At 41.0% G+C, this 20,670-nt stretch overlaps 1 protein-coding gene across 3 annotated transcripts in view; it reads left to right on the top strand.

Annotated features, from left to right (window-relative positions):
* Positions 1 to 20,670, top strand: part of cdh4 (cadherin 4, type 1, R-cadherin (retinal)) — a 301,749-nt gene that overhangs the window by 238,303 nt on the left and 42,776 nt on the right. For all 3 annotated transcript variants that reach the window (XM_079682215.1, XM_079682217.1, XM_079682216.1), the window contains one exon: positions 17,503 to 17,658. In XM_079682215.1, coding sequence (XP_079538341.1) covers positions 17,503 to 17,658 — 156 coding nt within the window. The remainder of the gene's footprint in view (positions 1 to 17,502; positions 17,659 to 20,670) is intronic.

The following is a 20,670-nucleotide window of genomic DNA, read 5'->3' as shown; positions in this document are numbered from 1 at the left end:
GGCCAAGAACAACCTTTTGCATTTAATTTTAGGACACAGCATCTCTCCTGCGCTGCGGTAAACTCTTTGAGTTATCTTCACCTGTGTTTCTACACTCCAGCCATCAAACAGTCGGGTTCTCCGGGTTTGAAAAAAGCCAATTAACCCTCGAAGTGTAATTAGCAAGCATCAAAAGGCTCAAATGGCGGGCCCAATGACGTGTGCGGATGAGCGGTAGTGGTGTTTCTCTTTGATTCACTGCTAGTGGAGAAAGAGCAGCCAGCATGTCACGGAGTATAAAAGAGAGGCTAATGTGGCTCTGCTGCTGTAGGGTATTTCAATAATCCTGGGCAAATCCAATTCCACATACAAAAGAAAGTCTCTGCTGATTTAATTGTAAATATTAATTCATATGATCATAAAGCTTTCATTAATTCATTCGTTGTCATTATGTCATATTTATAGCATTATTGAGGTGCCAGCGTATTATGGCGCGACCATCGTCATCACAGCTCTTATGGCTCACAGGAAAATACTCTGGTTCAGCCTCTGAAAGCTAATTTCACTTCATCCGAACAAAGAAAGAAAAGAAGCTCTTTCTCAGTCAGACACACCAACAGAGTGCCAATCCCCTGCTGGCCATTTTCACCTTGACATGTGCAATTCAGTCATGACAAACCACAAGTGGCGCAACTTTGATGCCATTGATTTACTATTGTGCTCAAATGCAATATGCGTCAAAGCTTTCCCTGTCACGCTATTTGACATGACAGATGCAAGTGCGGCGGAAATGGAGAGCGAGACTTAAATTGATTCTGATGTAGATGGCGTAAACTACTTATTTTGAGAAACTCTACAGCGGGGAAATGGAAAAGGGGGAAAGGGGGACAGGCTGAGATGGAAAAAAGAAAAGAGAAGACAGAAAGTCTTTGGGTAGTGCTGTAAATCTGCAGGGTGAGCGAGGCCAACATTAGTTTCAGGCCATTTGTGGCATTCTCATCTCGACCGTCTCCTGCAGCACCTACACTGGGGCCAATGAGGCACAACTGATGGAAAGCAGTCTGAATATAGGAGAGAAAAGGCCCTCCTTTCATTTAGCCAGGCCTCAAACATTGGCTCCCTCTCTGACCCACGGTTAGGACAAGGAAACGGACGATACGAGCTGAAAATAATTGAGCCCGTTGTGGATAGATATTTTACTATTAAATGATTCCAAAGCCTGCTGAAAGACCAAAGACAAAAGTCTGTGTTTGCAGTTTCTTCTCGTCTCTGCAGGACTCCATGTCCTTTCCATGGAGCTCAATGGAACCGTAATGATATGTGTAATATAGTCTTTATCATACATTCACATTCTTGTAGAAAAATAAAGGTCTCAAGGTGAATGGGTAAACCGACCTATTAAAGTCCACATCAGTATGATTTGGTTCACCTCGTTATTTTTTAAGCTTATGGGTAATATAATAAGGTGCAATGCAGTGTTGAATGTGTCACCGACACAATATCCGGGGGCTCCTCATTTAGAGGGATTTTTATCAAAAGCGAACATATGCACACAAAACCAAAACAAATGTTTAAATTTGTCACCTCTCAAGTAAACTTTGCACAAACATACAAACTTGCTACTTACTTAAGAAACAGCAGAAATACCTGGCTCGTTATTGGTTTTATTGTTTGGCTTAATGTGTGTGATATATACCATTTTTGTGTGTGTGGGAGCACGTTAACTCATTGATTTTGTAATGTCTGCACTGCTGTTTGCTTGGTAGGCAAAATGAAAACACAGAGGTTTATTTACAACCTCATATTGCACCGTGTATTTCATTACAGCTTATAATGAGCTTGTAATATGCTTTTTGGATCGGCTTGTTTTCTCTGCAGTTTTATTGCGTCCCTTGTGCATTGAAATTCATAGTGTCTATGTGTGTGTTTGTGTATGGGTGTTTCCAGGTAGTAGCACAAAAAGAACACCAGTACAGTTGATTACATTATTCAAGACAAAATGTATCTACACTTAACACTTCATAAAAGTCTTTGGCCGAATAATAAAGGTTTTTCCATCAATTACTTCTAACCATGTTTACGCTTGGAAACCAATTGTACCCACATTCCTCTTCTGAAGGAAGCAGTGATGGAAGTGCAGGACGAACAACAAAGGCATGGCCAATGCATGAACTTCCATCCACGAATCTTCACTAACCAATAGCATAATACCACCGCCAAGGCCGCTCCATACAGTACATGTCAAATGATGCATGCATGTTACCTGTGTGTTTTAAGTGCTAACCCTAACCCTGTTGATTAATGCCCGAGGAGTGCGTATGGAAATGGGCTATTAGCTCAAATCTTGCATACATCGTATCTTCTGTTTTTGAGATTAATGTGTTTCATGCATGTTCTCTGTTCAATAAAGACATTAAGCAAAGTCAAACAAAAGCCCCAACATGTAACGGCTGCTTTCTTGGAGCATGCTCCTCCAAGTTTAATGAAATTCAAACCTGGAATTTCTTTGTAATCCTGATGAAAAATAGACAAGCAACTAACAAATGACATGTAATGTACAGTAGTGTGATTTCCAGTGGTCTCAGCCGTGATGTTCTTTCTCAATAGTTTTTAAGTTGTGCATTCAAATATAGAATGATATGACTGGTAGCACTGTCCATAAGTGAAGTGCTATCAGGAGTCATATCACCCCGTGTTAACACTGTTTATCTTTAGCGAGGGGAAAGTCTTGAACATGACATGTTGACATGATGTCAGAACTTACAAGATTTCTGCGCTTATACTCAAAGGTGTGAACGTTATATGGGGAGTTTGACTCTGCAACAGCAGAACTCTGTGGATTCATTGGGTTCAAGCTGTTTGGATTCTTCTGTGATTCACTCTTCTGGTTCAGTTGTCTCCGTCATTTCATGATTGTACCAAGAGCTTCTTCTTTAGGAACATGTGTCACGTTTTTTGCCCAAATGTCTGCAGTATGTAAACGCAGGGGACTCAGGGGACACGTTGTATAATTCTGTCACAATGAAATGAGTAAAGGCAAAAAAGTATGCCGCACTAAACCACCCCAATCTTCATGACTCAGCTGTAAAATATGAACAAATCATTTCCCCTGTGTATTGACAGAAGGTGAAGATTATCATTTAATTAACCATAACCATTACAGCACCTCAAAATGACTCCAATAATTCAGTCTGTAAGTTCTTATAAGATAGCACTTAATGCCAATAGAGCCACTTAGCTCTAGTTCATGCAATCAGTTAGTCATAACATCTCAGCTAAGCGTCGTTTATCAAGTCTAAGTGTAGCGTCTTTCTGTCAGTTAAGCTGTCAGCTACCTTAAGCAGACCGAGTTTTTTGAAGTGTCTCGTTCTGGTTTAAATCGGGACACCCCTCACTCCTTTTTCTCCTGACACGATCCTCAGAGCGTGTCCCAGAATCCAGGTGCTTCTTATTGCTGACTCATCCACAAAAACAACAAGGTCTCCAGGAATAAAGTTTCCTTTAATCTTGTCCCACATATTTGACTTTTTCATGATGGAGAAGTACCGTCTAAATAAAACTACAACAAGAGTACAACCTCTGTAGTTGGAGCGGTCTGGAAAGCAAGGTGCAGTTCGCAGCTCTAGCAAATGATTGATTTTATTTCTTCCTCACACATTTTTTTATAATTCTGAACTTGGATCAGGTTCACGGCAGCACCAGCTGACACATGCCTCAATTGCAAGACTCAAAAACAGACTATTGAAATAAAACGTTTTATTTGAATGCAGGGTTTAATACACGGGTACGCAGGCGAAGGTATGCAAAAATCCTAAGAAACAACTTGAGTCTAAAGAAAGTGAAGAGCGGTCAAATAAACAATCGTTTCGCTAAAACAAATTATGATTGAAACACAAACTGTAACGAAAGGTTCAAGCTGCGGTTATGAGCATGTAAATATTCTGCAAAGGCTAAACTCCTGAAGTTGCTTCTATGCTATTGGCTTGCACTCCAATACATTGTACGTGATAGGCCAAGGGGCGCGGCATCTCTAAGCGGTGGACCAATCACGACAAAGCTGTCCAGCTAACCAATCAGAGCAGCCTGGGCTCTGGTTTCAGACACAGGGTGAAAAGAGGTGCTGCAGCACAGACAATGTGAGAGAAATTAAGAACTTGTTGAACATTAAAGCACGGAGACTTGTCACAGTAGACTCCACTCAGTAGAGGCACAAAGTACCAGGGTTGGGAGGGTTACTTTGTAAATGTAATCAGTTAGTGATTACTGATTACATGGCTCTGAAAGTAATCCAAATACAGTTACAGTTACGTGTCTTAAAAAAGTAACGTAATCAGATTACCTTTAGATTACTTTTGGATTACTTTCTTTTTCCATCACAGATGGTATGTTTTGGTGAACAGGAGACACAAAAAGCAAAAGGAAACTTAACGTGTTTTTACTGTTTTAATGGCGTATTAAGAGCACAACTGAAACATAACATCTGAAACGATGTAACAACATAATACACTTTTTGGGGATGCAGCTTGGGATGTGAGGAGTGAGGGACAAGGCTTAGAACGGGCGTGTCGCCTTCGGTCCTGCCAGTGTTGGCGGGACATGAATTAAAATGTCGAACTCGGACTTTATTTTAAGGACATTTCGGCCAGGGGTTTAGATATTGGTTTAACCACCGGATTGGCAAAACAGGAGAGTGTGTGCACCAGTCTGCCTTGATCTATGAATTCATGTCCGTGACACTAACAGTATCTGCTGCCCGCAGCTGTTTTATAGAAGGAAAACCTTCTTCACTTCATGAAATCTCTGCAGCACCAGGAGGCAGCGGGAGGGTTAACTCAGCCTCTGAGAAGAGGAGCGCGCCGCGCAGTGCCTTCCATGCACCGCCTTCACTGTGTTTACCTTCAGAATCATTAGAAGGGCTAATGAGGGGTGTGGCTGATGTGTTTTAACCACACACACCTCTACAAACACACACACACACTCACTCACTCACTCACTCACTCACTCACTCACTCACTCACTCACACACACACACAAACGCAGACTTCTGTTCCTCCATGTTTCGTTGTTATTGTTTCACTGAGCGGACCCGCACATTTTTTTCAAGCGCTCCCTTTTTTGGTCCATCTGCAGCGGTAATAGGTTTTGTGCGCTGTGGTGATTCGGCTGTATCCTTTAGTAATGAATATTAAATGTTGTGAGGAAATCTTTCCTCCAATAAGTAATCCAAAATGTATTCACTTCAGGTTTACCAAAGTAACTGTAATCAGATTACTCGTTTTTCAATAGTAACGCGAGCTGAATACAGTTACTTGATTTTTGTATTCTGATTACGTAACGCCGTTACATGTATTCCGTTACAACCCAACCCTGCAAAGTACAGTACAGTAAGTTAACCTTAAAATGAGCACAATAGGACCTTTTAAAATGGAGAGAATGCAATAATAAGGGTTGGTCAAATTCTGTAAATGCTACTGTACAAGAAGAGGTTTTCATGCTACTTTTTAAGATCTCTTTTAGTAAAGGTAAAACATGGACTATCGTTTGTAAGCATTGAGATAATGTTATCCCACCGTTTCTTAATAATAACCTTGGAATAAATTTGAAAAACAGTAGCTTTTGTTCTCGGCAGGTTTCCCCAGCTCTACAGAAAGATTTTTCATCTCTCTGTTTCAGTTTTATGGCCCACGAACTTTTACTTTCAGCTCTCTCATTAACTTCCCTTCCAGCCGACGCCAGCAGCCTTCAGCAAAAAACCCACTGCACTACCTGCCCGGCACAAACAAAGCTGTCAGACAAAGTTAGAGAGTAGTGGACAGCAATTATGGTCGAAAGCAAATATATCTAGATATTATGTACCCATAGTGGAACCTGCCAGGTGTATTATATAAATTAGCCTCAGGCCTTAGCTGAGTGTTCAAGGTAGTACATCTCAGCCTTGTGAGAATTTTCCCACAAACCCAATTCTCTTTCAGCATAAAAGAGTGTCTATGTGTAAGCATCCTTGCACTTTTTGTTTGTGTCTGTGTACTCTTTGTGCCTTTCTGTTGTCTCTGTATTTGAGCGTGTTCGTCATTCTCAAACATCCCCAGTCGGACAATTAGAAAGTGACAGTCCCATTAGAGCCAGCCCAGCGGTACAAAGGCTGTGTGCTGCTGTGAGTGACACAAAGCTCAGCCTCTCACTAAATAACTGTCAGTCTGCCCCCTCCACTCTGACCCCTCTGGTAGCCTCCCCCCGAGCCTCTCCAGCTCCCCTCTGGACTCTCATTGGCAGCCTTCGAAAGCTCCCTGAGCCAAGCATGGCCCTTCTTTCAAGCCTGGCCTCCAACTGATTGGTTGGACCCCGCTAGCCTTAGGCACACCAGAAGGGCTTTCAACTGGCCTCAGGGTGCTGCTGATTGGCCACGCTGTCAGGGCCGTGTGTCCCCGATGGGAGTGTGTGGCAGCAGCTTCGTTTGAAGGATGCAATTTGACAATACCGGTAGGTAGAGAGAGAAAGTGCCAGAGCTGCAGAAAGCTCCTCGCCGCCCCGCCCTTCATATCTCTCTCTTGATACTGCTGTCTTTCCCTTTAGTCAGCCTTCCAGCAGCCAACCATGTCTTCACTGTAATTACATTGTGAGACATTTCTCTGTCCATGGAAGACTGGTGGTTTACCTATCTTCCGTGTGTTGGTAAGCCTTTGGGTAGAGCAGGAGAATGTTGCTTTTTAACGAGTTGAGACTCTCCAGGGGTCTGCGGCGAGTTTTGGGCGGGTAACGCCGGCCTCTGCCTCCTCCATTCCTTATCGCTGAATCTCTTTATAGAAGAGAGAATGGCTGTATTTTCTCTATTCTTCTCCCCGCGCTGTGAATCAGGGGAATGAATGCCATTGTTAATGCAGAGAGACCGCTGGTACACTTCAACAGGATTCTCGGCTCTCACAGAGCTCATCTAAATTGCCTGGCTAATGCTGTAATTGGGTTTGTGAGTCACTTCTTAACTTCCATTAATATTTGTTCTCCTTCTAATTGCCCTCTTTTTCCGATCCTACATTTCATTCCTCTGTCTGGTTAATGGTCTGAGGTGCAGGCAGGGAGGTGCGTGTCTGTGCACGCACGCTGGAGAAGGCATCTCATCTATTTTAGAGTAGATACAAAATGTAAAAGCGGGGGAATTTCTTTCTGTATTCTTCGTAACGTCGAATGACAGACCGGATGGAGTTGGAGGTTATTCAAGTTAAAGGGAAGAGACAGAAAGCGGTCAACATTTTTAAGGAAAACCTCCAGATATCTGTGATCCATATGAATTTTTTTTTATAAAGAGAACAAACTTTCATTTGAAGGTTATGTATTGAAAATACTGCGGGCATTTAAAAGGCTCTCTGGTGTTCATTAAAGGAGACATTTTTGAGGATGCCTCCGCTTTCACAGATGTTGCCTTCTAAGCTTCTTCCCTCTTTTCACACTCACCTATAACTGGATTGTCTTTTCCTCTTATACATCATATTAAAATAGCTCCTTTGGAGGATGGCAAAACATCATCGCCAAAAGCTTTCAGTGTTGTTCCCTCTAAATCGTGTAGCTAAAAAAAAAGTCCCACTCTATTATCCTTAAATCCAAATCCACTTCAAAGAAGCATTACCTCAGGTAACCTCAGGAACTCCAAGGATTCATTTGACCCTGTTTGAAAGTAGAGAAGAATGACAGTGTCAGGACCAGAGCAGACAAACGCTCCTCGGGTGGAGACTCTTGCTCGTCTCGCTGTGTCCCTCCCACTGGGAGCATTGGTGGGAGGTTAGTGCAGGAGGGTGAGAGACAGAAAGAGATAGACAGCAGCCCAAACACAGACAGAATGGGACAAAAAAGTTGAATGAAAGAGACGGTACAGAAGAATCTCCATGGAGCTTGGTTCATTTCCCATTCGGTTTCTGATCCATAATGGAGCAGCATGGCCGTGTGGCGAGGCCCAGACGTTATGAATATCAGGGATAACTGTGTGCGACGGTGGCTGTCGCTGGCTCTCACTTGAGGCATATTAAAGCTGAGCCCTGTGCAGATTCTCTTTCACAGACCTCCTATGTGACTGTTTGAAAAACCATTCCCTTCTCAAGACACCATTAAATGACAGTTTTACCCCTTTTTATCGCCACTCTCGCTCGTAAGGTTGTTATTGTATTTTGTAGGAGGTAAAGTTTGAAGGCTGGAAAAAACGTAAGGTCCTTTTTTTCTTCCTTTTTTGTCAGCGTCTCCGTGTCTTTTATCTTCTGCCTTCTGTCTCTTCCCCTGTCGTTTTGTTGCACGTCTGTGTAGATGGCCTATCAGATTATTTGAATTCCTGTGCCCCGTTAGCTTTGAAGAGTGACAAGCACACAGCAGGAAGTATCAAAGCAATGCAAAACTGAAATTTAAGAGAATGTTAAAAAGCATGTCGTTTTGCCATTTTCATGTTCAACAAAGAGAAAACACGTACTGTATAACGGCGGGGAAAGATGAGACGTTTTCAAACACAGCGATTTTCAAGGCAGCCTGTGTAGTTTGCAGTTGCAGAGATGCTTTTGATAGTGCTGTTTAACATAGCAGTGTACCCATCCGCAGTTACTCATGTTAGCAGCTATTCCAGCATTGCCACGAGTGCAAAGGTTTGTTGTCAGATCGGAATATTTTAAACCCAGTGGTAACTCTGAAGTGAGGCTGCTCAAGATGGGAGCATCTGTATTCTATTCCAGCACCAAAGTGTCATTTTCTCTCTTTAAAACCACTCACAAAGGTGCCAGACCTGCTGAGAAACTGCTAGGGAAAACACAAAACAAAGTGAAGCATATTTTAAGACTCTTAAATAGCATGCCAGCAGTTCCACAAATTGACAGGCTGCAGCTTAAAAATGAGCAGTAAAGAAATTAGATGTAAAATCTTGCAGCTGAAATTACTGGAAATTCAGAATACTTGAGGGAAATTTCCCAGGGGGAAGAGTACGAGAGCATCAAAGAGCAAATTAGATATATTTATCTCTGTTCAGAAGTGTGAGAACACTTATGATAGTTTTCTGCTTAAACTGAATCCCTATGATGAACCAGCCATTAGGTGCTTTGATATGAATACCTCCAATTTATGCTCCCTTGAACCCTTTGCTTGATTGACATGTGAGGCTCTCTTTCAGGTTTATATTCGTATGTTAGATTGAAGTAGAACATGTTTTCAAAGCTTTTATGTTAAAACAAAACGTAATTTTTTCATCATTTCTGTAAGATAAAACCTGACTCACACTGTCTGAACAGCTGTCTTTTATCTCTTAAAAAGGACATTATGCTAATGTTTAGGTTGAATGTTGTGTCTCTGGGACATGTCTCCATGCTTTAATGTTCAAAAAGCTCTTTATTGTTCTCATACTGCCTGTACTGCAGCACCTCTTTTCACCCTCTGTCTGAAACCAGAGCCCAGTCTGCTCTGATTGGTTAGCTGGTCGGCTTTGTTGTGATTGGTCAACAGCCTAGAGATGTCCCGCCACATAGCATATAAAAACAAATGTGTTGGAGCGCGAGCTAATAGACAAGCAAGTGTTTCATAGTGATGGCACTATGTTAGGCAAGTAAACAAAGGAGTCAAATTGAGCTGTTTCAGGCAGGGAGAGAGTGTGTGGGAGAGAAACTCCCTCTGGAGGGATTTGGCCTTAACAGACCATTGACATGCACAAAAAACAATATAACAACTACAGGAAAGGGAAAACTCTGAAAAGCATAATAGGGCCTCTTTGATGCCCAGCCCCCGAGAAATCAGCTCACTTTTCTTCTCTTTGAAAAAACATGACACACTTTTGTTTAGGTGGTTTTCAAACCGTTGGTATGGGATGCTCAGAGTTGTATTTATATTCCCATGAGCCTTTATGTATATTTAAGAGAGCCAATTCGGATTGGTTTGTTTTACACCATGTTTGTTTGTATGTGCACACAAACTTAAAAAGGCAGAGCTTTTCATAATATGAACCTTTTAGATGCCGGTCAATAAAGATTCAGAACCATGCTTCAGTCCCTGTTTAAAAGCATATTGTTATGTCTCTCATGCTCGTGTGCCAACGTCAACAGGCAGTGATGAGTGGGAGTGGGAGTCTAAAAGCAGCCTGTGAGTCTACGTGGCATCCAGCCGGGCGTCTCTATTAAAGGCATCCAGATATTTGGCAGACGCTGTCTTAATTATGCTTGACAGCTATGACAGCTAAAGCGTGACTGAGGGGGGCTCAGTCGTAGCCTGTGTGTGCCCTGAGTGTCTGGCATCCCTTCTTCCCATAATGCACCTCAGCACAGATATATCATTAATGTGGCTTTACTGCATATTAACCATCCCTAAAACTTATATACTTACACCCTTTATACCTAAATGTAATAAGTGTGTAATAAGTGTAGTACATTACATTTAGCTGAGGCTTTTATCCAAAGCAACTTATAATAAGTGCGTTTGACCAACAAAGTACAAACTTGAAGAAAACAGAATCATATAAGTACATCAGGTTTCATAGAGCTAAAACATTTGAAGTGCTACTCTACTGGCTTTAGATAAGCCAGTCCTTTGTTAGTATGTAAGTGCTTTGTTAATAATTCTATCGCTCGAAGTTGAGTCGAAAGAGAGGCCTATCTCATCCAGTAATATAATTAGCTGACTTCATGTGACTCTATTTACTCTGTTAAACTTATATGATATGATAGCTTATTAAACACATCTTTATTCATTTGGAATTACAAAGAAGTACCAGTTTATTAAGGCGCAAGCTCAAAAGATCTATTTGAGATAACAATCAGAATTAATATAACACTAGTGTAGAGGAAAACAAATAAAACAATCAAGAGAAAAACAAATCAAATCTACATATTACATTTAAACCACAACTCGATTTCCTATATTCTTACAGAAACTACATTAAAGGACAATTTACTTCATAATTGAATCTATTCTGACTGAGATTGCAAAATTAGGATACATTTATCATGGGAACAAACAGGATTCTATCGTGAATATATGAGAATTAAATGGAATACTGCTCAGGCTTTATTTCCCATGTCACATTTAGACAGAAACATGCCCTATTAGATAAGATAGTTAATGTTTTACAATGTATAAGTTGCATCCATCTAATCTAATAAAGGCCAATAATGTGTGTACGTATGTGATGAAAGACCATCTACTGATGCGGTCATAGGACCATTAAGACCATGTATTGCTTTTTCACTGTGGACCCCCCTCCAAAATAAGTTCACTAGGATTTTTTTTATGGAGACTGTTCATTTGAGCTTCCCTTGAAAATGAAATAGGTTTTATTTCAATTGAAAATATAACCCACATTTTACAACCATTATGAAGGCAAACAAAGTGTGAAAATGACCAATAAATAACCAATTATTTGTGATGATCATGCAATATGTAGGATGTTAAGTAGATGGACAAGACATTTTGCTATTGAAGCATTTTCAAACTAATTAACCAGGTGCTGCTTCAGCTCAGCAGAACGCCACCATTTTGATTTGACCTTTGCCCCGCAGTTTAAATGGAAATAACCTTATTGACGCTGTGGCTAAATTGCAAGACAAATGCAATTGCCCCATGTTTTGTGAATGTGTGACATGCACACATCTTTAACCTACAGTGGAGGACACTTTTTTTTCCTCTAGCATTTGAACAATTGAAAAAAGAGGCGGCAGCATTGCCCCTTTGATAACAGAGTAGCTGAGTGTTTGTAAATGCATACTGTGGTGGATAGATCTGTGGTGTTGAATTGTCCCCTTGTTTCCCGTTGTGACTCTGCGTGAGCATGTGTAACCTTTGGGGGGTGTTAGATGTGCCCTAAAGGCAAAGTAATGTGACTGAGCCCATAAAGAGCTATAAAATAATGAGAGAGAGAGATGGGTGAAGCCAAAGGACTACAACAAGCCCCAACTATTAAGCGTGGACAAGACATAAAAGAGGCTATCAAAGAGTGTAAACCACAGATTCCCATTATTGTGTGACATTACCCCATAGCACACAGTAACCCTTTAATGATCCCATGGGTGCCTGCAGCACACTGTCCTTTCATGACTTCCTGGTTGAATGGTTATTGTTTCCTGGAAGCAAAGCACTGCCAGGGAAGCAAAGCTACAGCTCCATGTGCACGTGGCTGTCCTTTAGCCAAATGCTGATTTGCTCATTCTGCAGTGCAAATAAGTCAAAAATGGAGAGCACTATCAAATAAATCAGTCCCCTGTTTATGCATGCATCAATCTATTAAAGCAGATTGGGTGATCATACAGGGTTGGATCAATTAAAGGAGATTTGGACAGAGCGAAACGTCACACTGAGCTAATGAGGCAGCCAGCTGACATGCTCGGTACATGGAAATGTATTCCTTTCCCTCTGTGTTTGTGTGCCTGGCGTCACACCGCGGAGTTTACCAGAACACTAATTCTTCATCTAATTCCCCCCCCCCACTCCCCATTGCTTTCCCTCCCTGTCTCTCAGCCTCCGTCCCTCTCCATCTTTCTTCTCAGACTGATAGCTTGTCCCACAGGATCCCAGTAGTTGTCAGTAATCAAGGAAATCACTCTCAAAGAGCTACAAATAGGTCACTTATCTGATGTCTGCTTTGATCTGACGCAGACAGCCAGTTAAGTCCCTTGCATCTGCCTCCCTCTGCTATTTTTAGCGTGATTATTAGCTGTTGTAGCTGCCAGGAGGTAGTGAAGTAAGAGGGAGAATGAAACATGGATACATGGACAGGGAGAGGGGGGATTGCAATCCCAGCTTTCATCATTAGCATTCAATTCAAATGGCTCAATCGAGAAGTTGTCACTCATGGGATTCCCAGGACTCCAAGAAGCCGTGCTTCTTCATTTATTCAATTTATTGATATAAAGACTCTTCATTAAGAGACACCCGGCAAATGTGACATGTGGTCTCAGGTGGCCTTAATGTGGAATTCTAAGCAGCCGAGGAAGCAGAGGCCGCATGACGTGTAAAAGCTCCTTTGTCTCGTCTCGGGGCGATTTCTCCCAGTGTGCCAGATCCACACGCTCAGCTTTGAAGTTCCAGTGAAGAGACGGATCGCACACAAACTCACACACACACACTTTCACACACTCACAACTACTGCACACATCCGGATGCAGAAGCACAGAGCCGTGGCAGGTGAACATTCCACGTGTTTCCAGCATTACAGCGGAGTTAATTATTGAGCTGGCTGGTCCTTTTGATCCTCGCTCTGCTGAGCTCACAGAGCAGCTCTCACCTGTCAGACACACAAACATGGCTGCACGCTGCCTTTTATGCACCCATGAAATACCAACATGCAAAGATAATGCTGAGGAGTGGATATTTTTTAAATAATTTATTTTTCTTTCTCGTATGTTCCTGCAACTAGAGCAGATGGGATTTCCAACATAACTTATTGTTTTGCAGCGGTGTCAAAATAACTCAAGAACTATTACTTTTGAGTAAAAGTAGAAATACCAAGTTGTAGAATTACTGCATTTAAAATTGAGTACAAAGTAGAAAATGATTTACATACAAATATACTTAAAGTACCAAAAGTAAAAGTACTCATTATGCAGATTGGCCCATTGAAGAATAATATTTATTATTATTAATATTATTATTATTATTATTAGTATTATTATATTATTTTAATTACTTTATATGCTGCAGGGTAGCTTGTAAATCGAAACATTTAATAAAAGTGATATTTAAGTGTTGATTATATTCATTTATCCAAATCTGCAAATTAATGTTAACAAAAATGAAGTAAAAGTACACTATATACCTCTCAATTATAGTTGGGTAGAAGTAGCAAAAAGTTGAAATACTCAAGTAAAGTACACATCCCTCAAATTGTACCTCAGTACAGTATTTCAATCTAATGAATTACTTTACACTACTGCCTTTTAAAATGCTGCTGGATATATTAACCTTTTATATGTCAATGTTTATTAATTAGCTGATTTATATTTTTGAATTTTTTTATTTAAAAAATGTATTATCTTAATTTATTAAATAACTAAAACTCTCAAATTGATGTATAGGAGTAAAAAGTACAACATTGGATTCTAAAATGTGGTGGCAGCAAGTAAATACTGAGGTAAAGTCGCCCAAAATGGTACTTAAGGTAATGTAATCCTCCATATTGCACGCTGTTGTTTTGAACGCTGAGGCCTTAACATGTCTTCCTCCTACACAGATCACAAAGAGAATTTATCAGGCATGGTCTCATTATTGAAACGCACAACCTGTCTGTTCTCTACCGCGTTGTTTTGTCTGATGACACTGATGGTGAGGGCGAACGATTAAATTGCTTGATTGGCAGATGGTGGGCATTGTGAATAATAATGTAATTAGTCATACAGTATCATTGTCACGCTGCAGTGATTGCATGTACAGAAGAGTGCGCTGATTGATAGCAGCACCAACACTGTACATTAAACCTGAACCTGCGAGGTCCATGGATCCCGGGTGAAGTGAGCTCAGGAAATAAAAATTGCGGGTGTGAAGGCTCGCAGCGGAGCGCCACACTGGGGGAGTGGGAGGGAGGCGTTGGAAATTAAGAGAGAGGGTATCATGTTCAAACAGTGAGATGTTTTATGCAGAAGCCGGCGCCTCCGTCACCGCTGAACGGATGAAGTAATTTCATTTTCATGCATGATGTGCAACCCCACAGACCAGGCAAATTGCATAGGAGGGGGAAAGAAAGATAGGGGGAGGGAAAATGGACCCTTTTTTCTCCATTTGACTCTGTGATCATTCCCTCTAACTTGTAACCATAGTGATGGTTCATTCGCATTGAAAAAAAAGAGACAGAATCTGATGTCAACTTCACTGGAAAGATGAGATAAGGATAAAGGACGTAAGAAATGGATCAAATTCAGAAATAAAAACTCTCACTTCAGAGTTGAACTGCTCACAACCCGTAGACACGCGACCTGTGGAGCAGACAATGGCTGACTGTGAAGGTCACAAGAAGGTTGTAAAGGGAAGTTTATTTCTATTCATACAGTTCATGCTTGTTGGAATTTCAAAGTGCTTTACAAACGAGCAGATAAAGGGATCATAATAATATAATACAAGTAAAATAACTCAAATAAATAAAATATTAAAAAGAACGTATTTTATCACCTAAAATAACATACAATCTGCTAACTAAAAGCATCTGAGGACAGTTGGGGTTTTTCTATCTTTAAAGCTGGCTACGGTTGGAGCCCCGTGGTACAATCAGTATGTTGGTCCAGTACAATTAGGAACAAAATAAATGTATTCTTCACTCCTGTATGTTTCAATGTACTCGTCCTCTGATGTTTGTATCTTCTATGAGAATGTTACAGAAAGCTACTGGAGCCATAATAATAATAACCGCTCTCTTACAGTATGTCTCTGGTTAGCTAGATTGCTATTTTTTACCAAAGAAGCAAACGTTACATTCTAGCTACGAAGAGACAAGGGCACTAATTGTGTCAGAGCGAAGACCTCCCTTTCAAGCATCATTTACTTTTGATTTATTATATTATTTAAAATGTCATCATACATTTTGAGTGGCCTATAATCATTATATTTAGCTGTTGCTAAAGCTAGCATTCTGTTCCCTATTTTGAATTGAAGGGCTTTCAGGGTCTTTGGCTTCCTATCGTGAGAATTTCCCGTATTTTGCTAATCGTGTAATAGCTCAATTCTTATCCTAAAATAAGACAGGTTTGTTTCCTAAACGCAATCAAACAACATGTTTCTGTTATTCCAAAAACAGATACCGAGAACCATTGGACCACCGGATAGCTCAGTGGTCAGAGCTGGCGGCCCTCATGCTGTGTCGCTGCCAAACACGTGGGGTCGACCCCTGAACCCGCAAAAAACATGAAATAATATTCTCTCTCTTTTTGAAAAAAATCCTAAATGTCAGCTCAGAGCTGCTGCTCCGCGTTTGGCTCTGACAGCAGGTAGTACACACAGATTTCCCTCAGAGATCCGACACGTGTGTTCTGCTGAAACATATCTGAGATGCATTTTGCTCCTGCCCCGTTTTGTGATTTACAAACAAGCAACAGTGCTTTAAAGTCACTTCTGTGATTTACTGGAAGCCATTGTAGGGATTAAAGGTATACTTTACAATGATCAACCGGCTCTGTTACACCACAGATTCTTTGATGGTCTTTTTTTAAGAAGGCCTGTAAAAGACCATTGCAGTGTTTGAAAGCATAAAAGGAGCTTTTTTTAAAAAACATGTTTTGACATTAAAGCTCTGTGTTTGGCATTGTGTTTGAGATGTGGAAAATGTGATTTAGTTTTAACTTTGACATGTTTTTTTATATCAATATTGTCCTCTGCTTATAGCCATTTTGTGGCAGGAATAAAATCAATCTTAAGTCTCAACTCGCTATATGTCATTTTGATATTCTACCATAACGTTGACAGCGTAACATATAGTTACTAATGACCAAATTCATAATTGGCTGTTTGCGGTAATTAATAAATATTTGTGTTGTTTGTGATGATTGAGAAATAACCTGCTTCAAAGGATTCAGACTAGGACTAGTATTGATAATTTCACTTCAGGATCGTAAGGGGCATTTTTATACAAACACCATTTCTGAAATTATTCTTTGTACTCAGATGAATGTCGAAAGCTATGCTCGTAATTAAGGCAACATAAAGTAACACAACACAATGGCAGATGATTAGAAAGTTAAAGAAATAAATACAGAAAATAAAAAAAGTTCAGTTAAGAAGATGATATTGTGCTTGTTTAATCTTAACACCTAAATAAATGTATTAATAATACCTGTTCAGAAGTGTATGGCTTTGTATTAGTAATTGTAACACTTTCAAACCCACCGATGTAATTAACGTCTTGTTGTGCATTGTGTGCTGAGACAGTACCCTTGGAGCCCACTGAAAATCAATGCCACAGAAAGAAATGCTTCAATCCCATCTCCCTTTGTCTTCTTTTAAGTCAGCTCGAGCAAAAGTATTGATATTTCTTTATTGCTGTGGCAGCGGAGGCGCTCACATTGGAACTTGTTTCAAGTAAAACATATCACTCTTTAAATGTCACATTCTGAATTGTGTGAGAAATAACAGCTGGGGTGTTAAAGGTGAAACCTGCACATTGAGATATTAAGTACTAGTCAGACGTGTTTGAGAATAGCGGCACGAATCATTTTCACATCATCCCGACAGGTAGACGTCAGAAACACCATCACAGCTGGCGGTAGGGTCATTTTAACAATGTTCAATGTCAGCTGAGAATGTAGAGAAAAGCACACATTCAGACAACAGCGCCTGACAGTGGCTCTATTTCCCTCGCTGCACCTTGTTCAATTTCTACCTTCAGGCTGTGGGTTCAAAGCGTCAGCACAAAAGAAACATGGCAGTAGTCCTCCCACTCTTCTCTCTTCTTTTATTCCAGAATGCATTTTTTCTTTCTGACAATTTATGTCTGTGATCATTTCGTGTTTTCTGTTGCAAGTTCAGAAAACTCCTAAAAAGCCTTGAAAGACTGATTCTGCTTTGTGTTAAGACTTGTTTCTCTGCTTTGCTTCTCAGATCCGCTCAGATCAGGACAAAGCTTCCGGCATCCGCTACAGCATCACGGGAGCAGGCGCTGATCAGCCCCCCAGTGGGATCTACAACATAGACCCCATCAGCGGCAACATGTTCGTCACCCAACCCCTGGACCGAGAGGAGAGAGCCTCCTTCCATGTAAGGAAGAACCGAGCACGTCTCGTCTGTTTCTCTTTCCACTCTAGCTCCATTAACGTCCATCTCATTATCATCTCCTCATTACCCCTGTGGAAATGTGCCGCCTCGCCTTTTCTCTTCCCCTGTCTTACCTTTTATTCTAACGCTAATGTTGCCTGCTGAAAATAGACCCTGTCAGAGCGCATTCAGAGAGCAGTGCCCTACCTTCACACAGGCACCTCCAGGCTCTGATTGATGCCCGAGCCAGCACTGAATGCCTTGACAAAACACACAGCCACTTCAGCTGGCATTTATATTGAGGTTTAACTGTGCAGGGAGCGCAGGATGGATAGAACAGAGGGAAGAAGAGACAGATCCAAGGTGGAGTTCAGGAAAACTGTTGTCTTTGTTCTCACCATCAGAGCTAATGAGCAGCTGCAGCTTCAAGTGTGAGCGAACATGTGCTGAATGCTGATTGATACATGATGTGTTTATACTTTAGGGATGAATAGGGCAAATATTTCAACTCCAAGATAGCACCATGAAACTTTCCCAGTTGATTACTTTAACACAAAAGCAATAAAAGTTAGTATTACTTTGATGCATGTTTAAATATGCATATGAGGCAGTCTATATATATATATATATATATATGCTGATTTGCATGCATTTCTGGCACCAAAAAATACGAACATGGGTAAAGTCAGGTTTAATTGAGATATTAGTCAAATATTTTTACCATGGGGAATATTAGACACTCTTTGTATCATTACGTGAATAAGAAATACTGCCACAGAATTAGAAAAAAGATCCTTGTGTTTTTTAATTGTAATATAAATAAGGCAAGGCAGGATAAACGAACAACCCATTCTGTGAAAATCTTTAGACTAAAGATAGAAGTGAAACTGGAAAGTTTGATGTCTACTGAAGTGGAGATTTCAGGCTCAAAGTATGATAAAAATACACAATAAACATTTGTTTAAATGGCCTTTTAAAGACATGTATTGTAAAATGACAGTCATTACAGTTGAAAATGGTAAACAATCTATAATTAATAGATATCACAAGACATTTCCCTGGTTGATTATATAAATAAGACAATTTATGTTGTTTTCTGAAATGTTCTATTCAAAGTAAAGGAGGCATTATCTAATGTTGCCTTTTTGAGAATTAGGAACAAACCTTAAGATCTGTAATATCCAAAGTAAGTCAAATAAACACCTCAATGTAAATATGCTACATGTATGCTATGGAAGCTCAATAGCCCACTATTTGTCAAACTCTCAAATATAACCTGCCTGAATACAGCATGTTTCCCCTGCAGTGTCTCTCAGGACAGGACGATGGGGTCTCTCTGTTCTCCTCACTTTCTGTTTGTGCTCCCCACTTTCCTGTCCCCCCGTTTCACTTCACCACCCTCACATGTCGTTCTTTTGCTCTTTGCAGCTTTGCTGTTCAAAGGTGTAGGCTGACAGCTGTACACTTAGCAGAGCATATGCCCTGTAGGACTTCCTGCCACACAAACACACACACACACACACACACACACACACACACAGACACACACACACACACACACACACACACACACACACACACACACACACACACACACACACACACACACATACACACACACACACACACACACACACACACACACACACACACAGACACACACACAGGAATTAGGCTGGGGGTTTGAATTCATGACCAGCCCCTCTGGAACCTGGGGTTAAACAGCTCTGCGAACGTGTGAATTAAAGATTCAGACCACATGAGACTTCTGTTAACGCTGGAGCCATTGGTTCATAAACACACATTACGGGTTTCAGTTAATATCAGCAAAGACTAACACCTCCACTCGAGGTGAGCGCTGGTGTCAGACTCACAGCACTGCGAGCCTGTCAGCATGATAGATGGCTGCGCTGCTGATAGAGCTAATTCAAAAGCACGCTGCTGTCTCGGAGGAAGAATAGAATAAAGGAGAGTGGGTCTCTGTCAGCGCACTCTCTCTCTGAGCACTATGCAAACATTATAAACACCAATGCACACGTGAGGGACGTGCGACGACTATAAACAAACACAAAGCCTCAGATGATTGGCTTCTTGATTGGTTTGTCCCGTACTTGTGTGTGTCTGTGTTCCAGTTAGTTTCAGATGAGCCTCTTGTTGCCCTTCTCGTTACCTTACAGGCTTTGGCCGCTGCTGCATGTTTGTGTTCTCCTAGTCCCGCTCTAACTCTCAACCACCAAATTGGGATCAATAAAGCAGCTCAGATATTGGTCCCTGGGAAAGGACAGCCTCTCCATAAACAGTTCTTTTTTTGACACTGCCTGTAGTTAAAACAGCATGTTAGGTTGAGGGCACTTCAAGTTGAATGTGGCTTCTATTCAGACTCCGTGGGCCCGTGCTGCTTGTGATGGGATGTATGATTTGCTGTTGGAGAAGGCAGCCAGAGTTTGACTCAGGGGAAATTTAGTCCATTGCTTACTTTCTTTCAACTTAACAGGAAGTTCTCACTACTGCTCTCTCACAGGCCAAACTTTGCTTGTTAGTTGTGGGTTCAAGTGAAAAGAGAGACGAGGCTGTTGTTTTTGACAGACTAGCACCATGGGGAGGCGCTCTGCGAGGTTAGGGGAGTGGGCGTTCGCCTGAGCCTCTGTTTTGTCAGACGGATCTGCCGTGAGTCAGCCGGGCAAGAGGAGAATTGAGCAAAGATGAGGAGTCTGTGATTTGTTGTTTGCTTGTTTGTGTGAATGCATATTCTTTATTTTCTAGTGAGGGTGTTTATATCTGTCTTACACAGATGATCCCTATCAGTTTGGTGGAAGTTGTTCCCAATCTTCCTGGATAACTATTTCTTAAAATATATTTCATTTTTCATCCAGGTTTATTATACTTAAATTGTTCTATGTTTTCGTTTTTGTGGGTAGTTTATGCGCTTAATAAGTTATATTGACTCAATTTGACTTAATGGACATCATTACATTTAAAACTATTGAGGCATTATAGCGCAGACCTCCTTGGCAG

The sequence above is a fragment of the Notothenia rossii genome, assembly GCF_949606895.1.
Source record: "Notothenia rossii genome assembly, chromosome: 5".
NCBI classification, from domain to species: Eukaryota; Metazoa; Chordata; class Actinopteri; order Perciformes; family Nototheniidae; genus Notothenia; species Notothenia rossii.
Note: the sequence above shows the minus strand (reverse complement) of the source record. Positions and strands in the feature narration are given on the sequence as shown.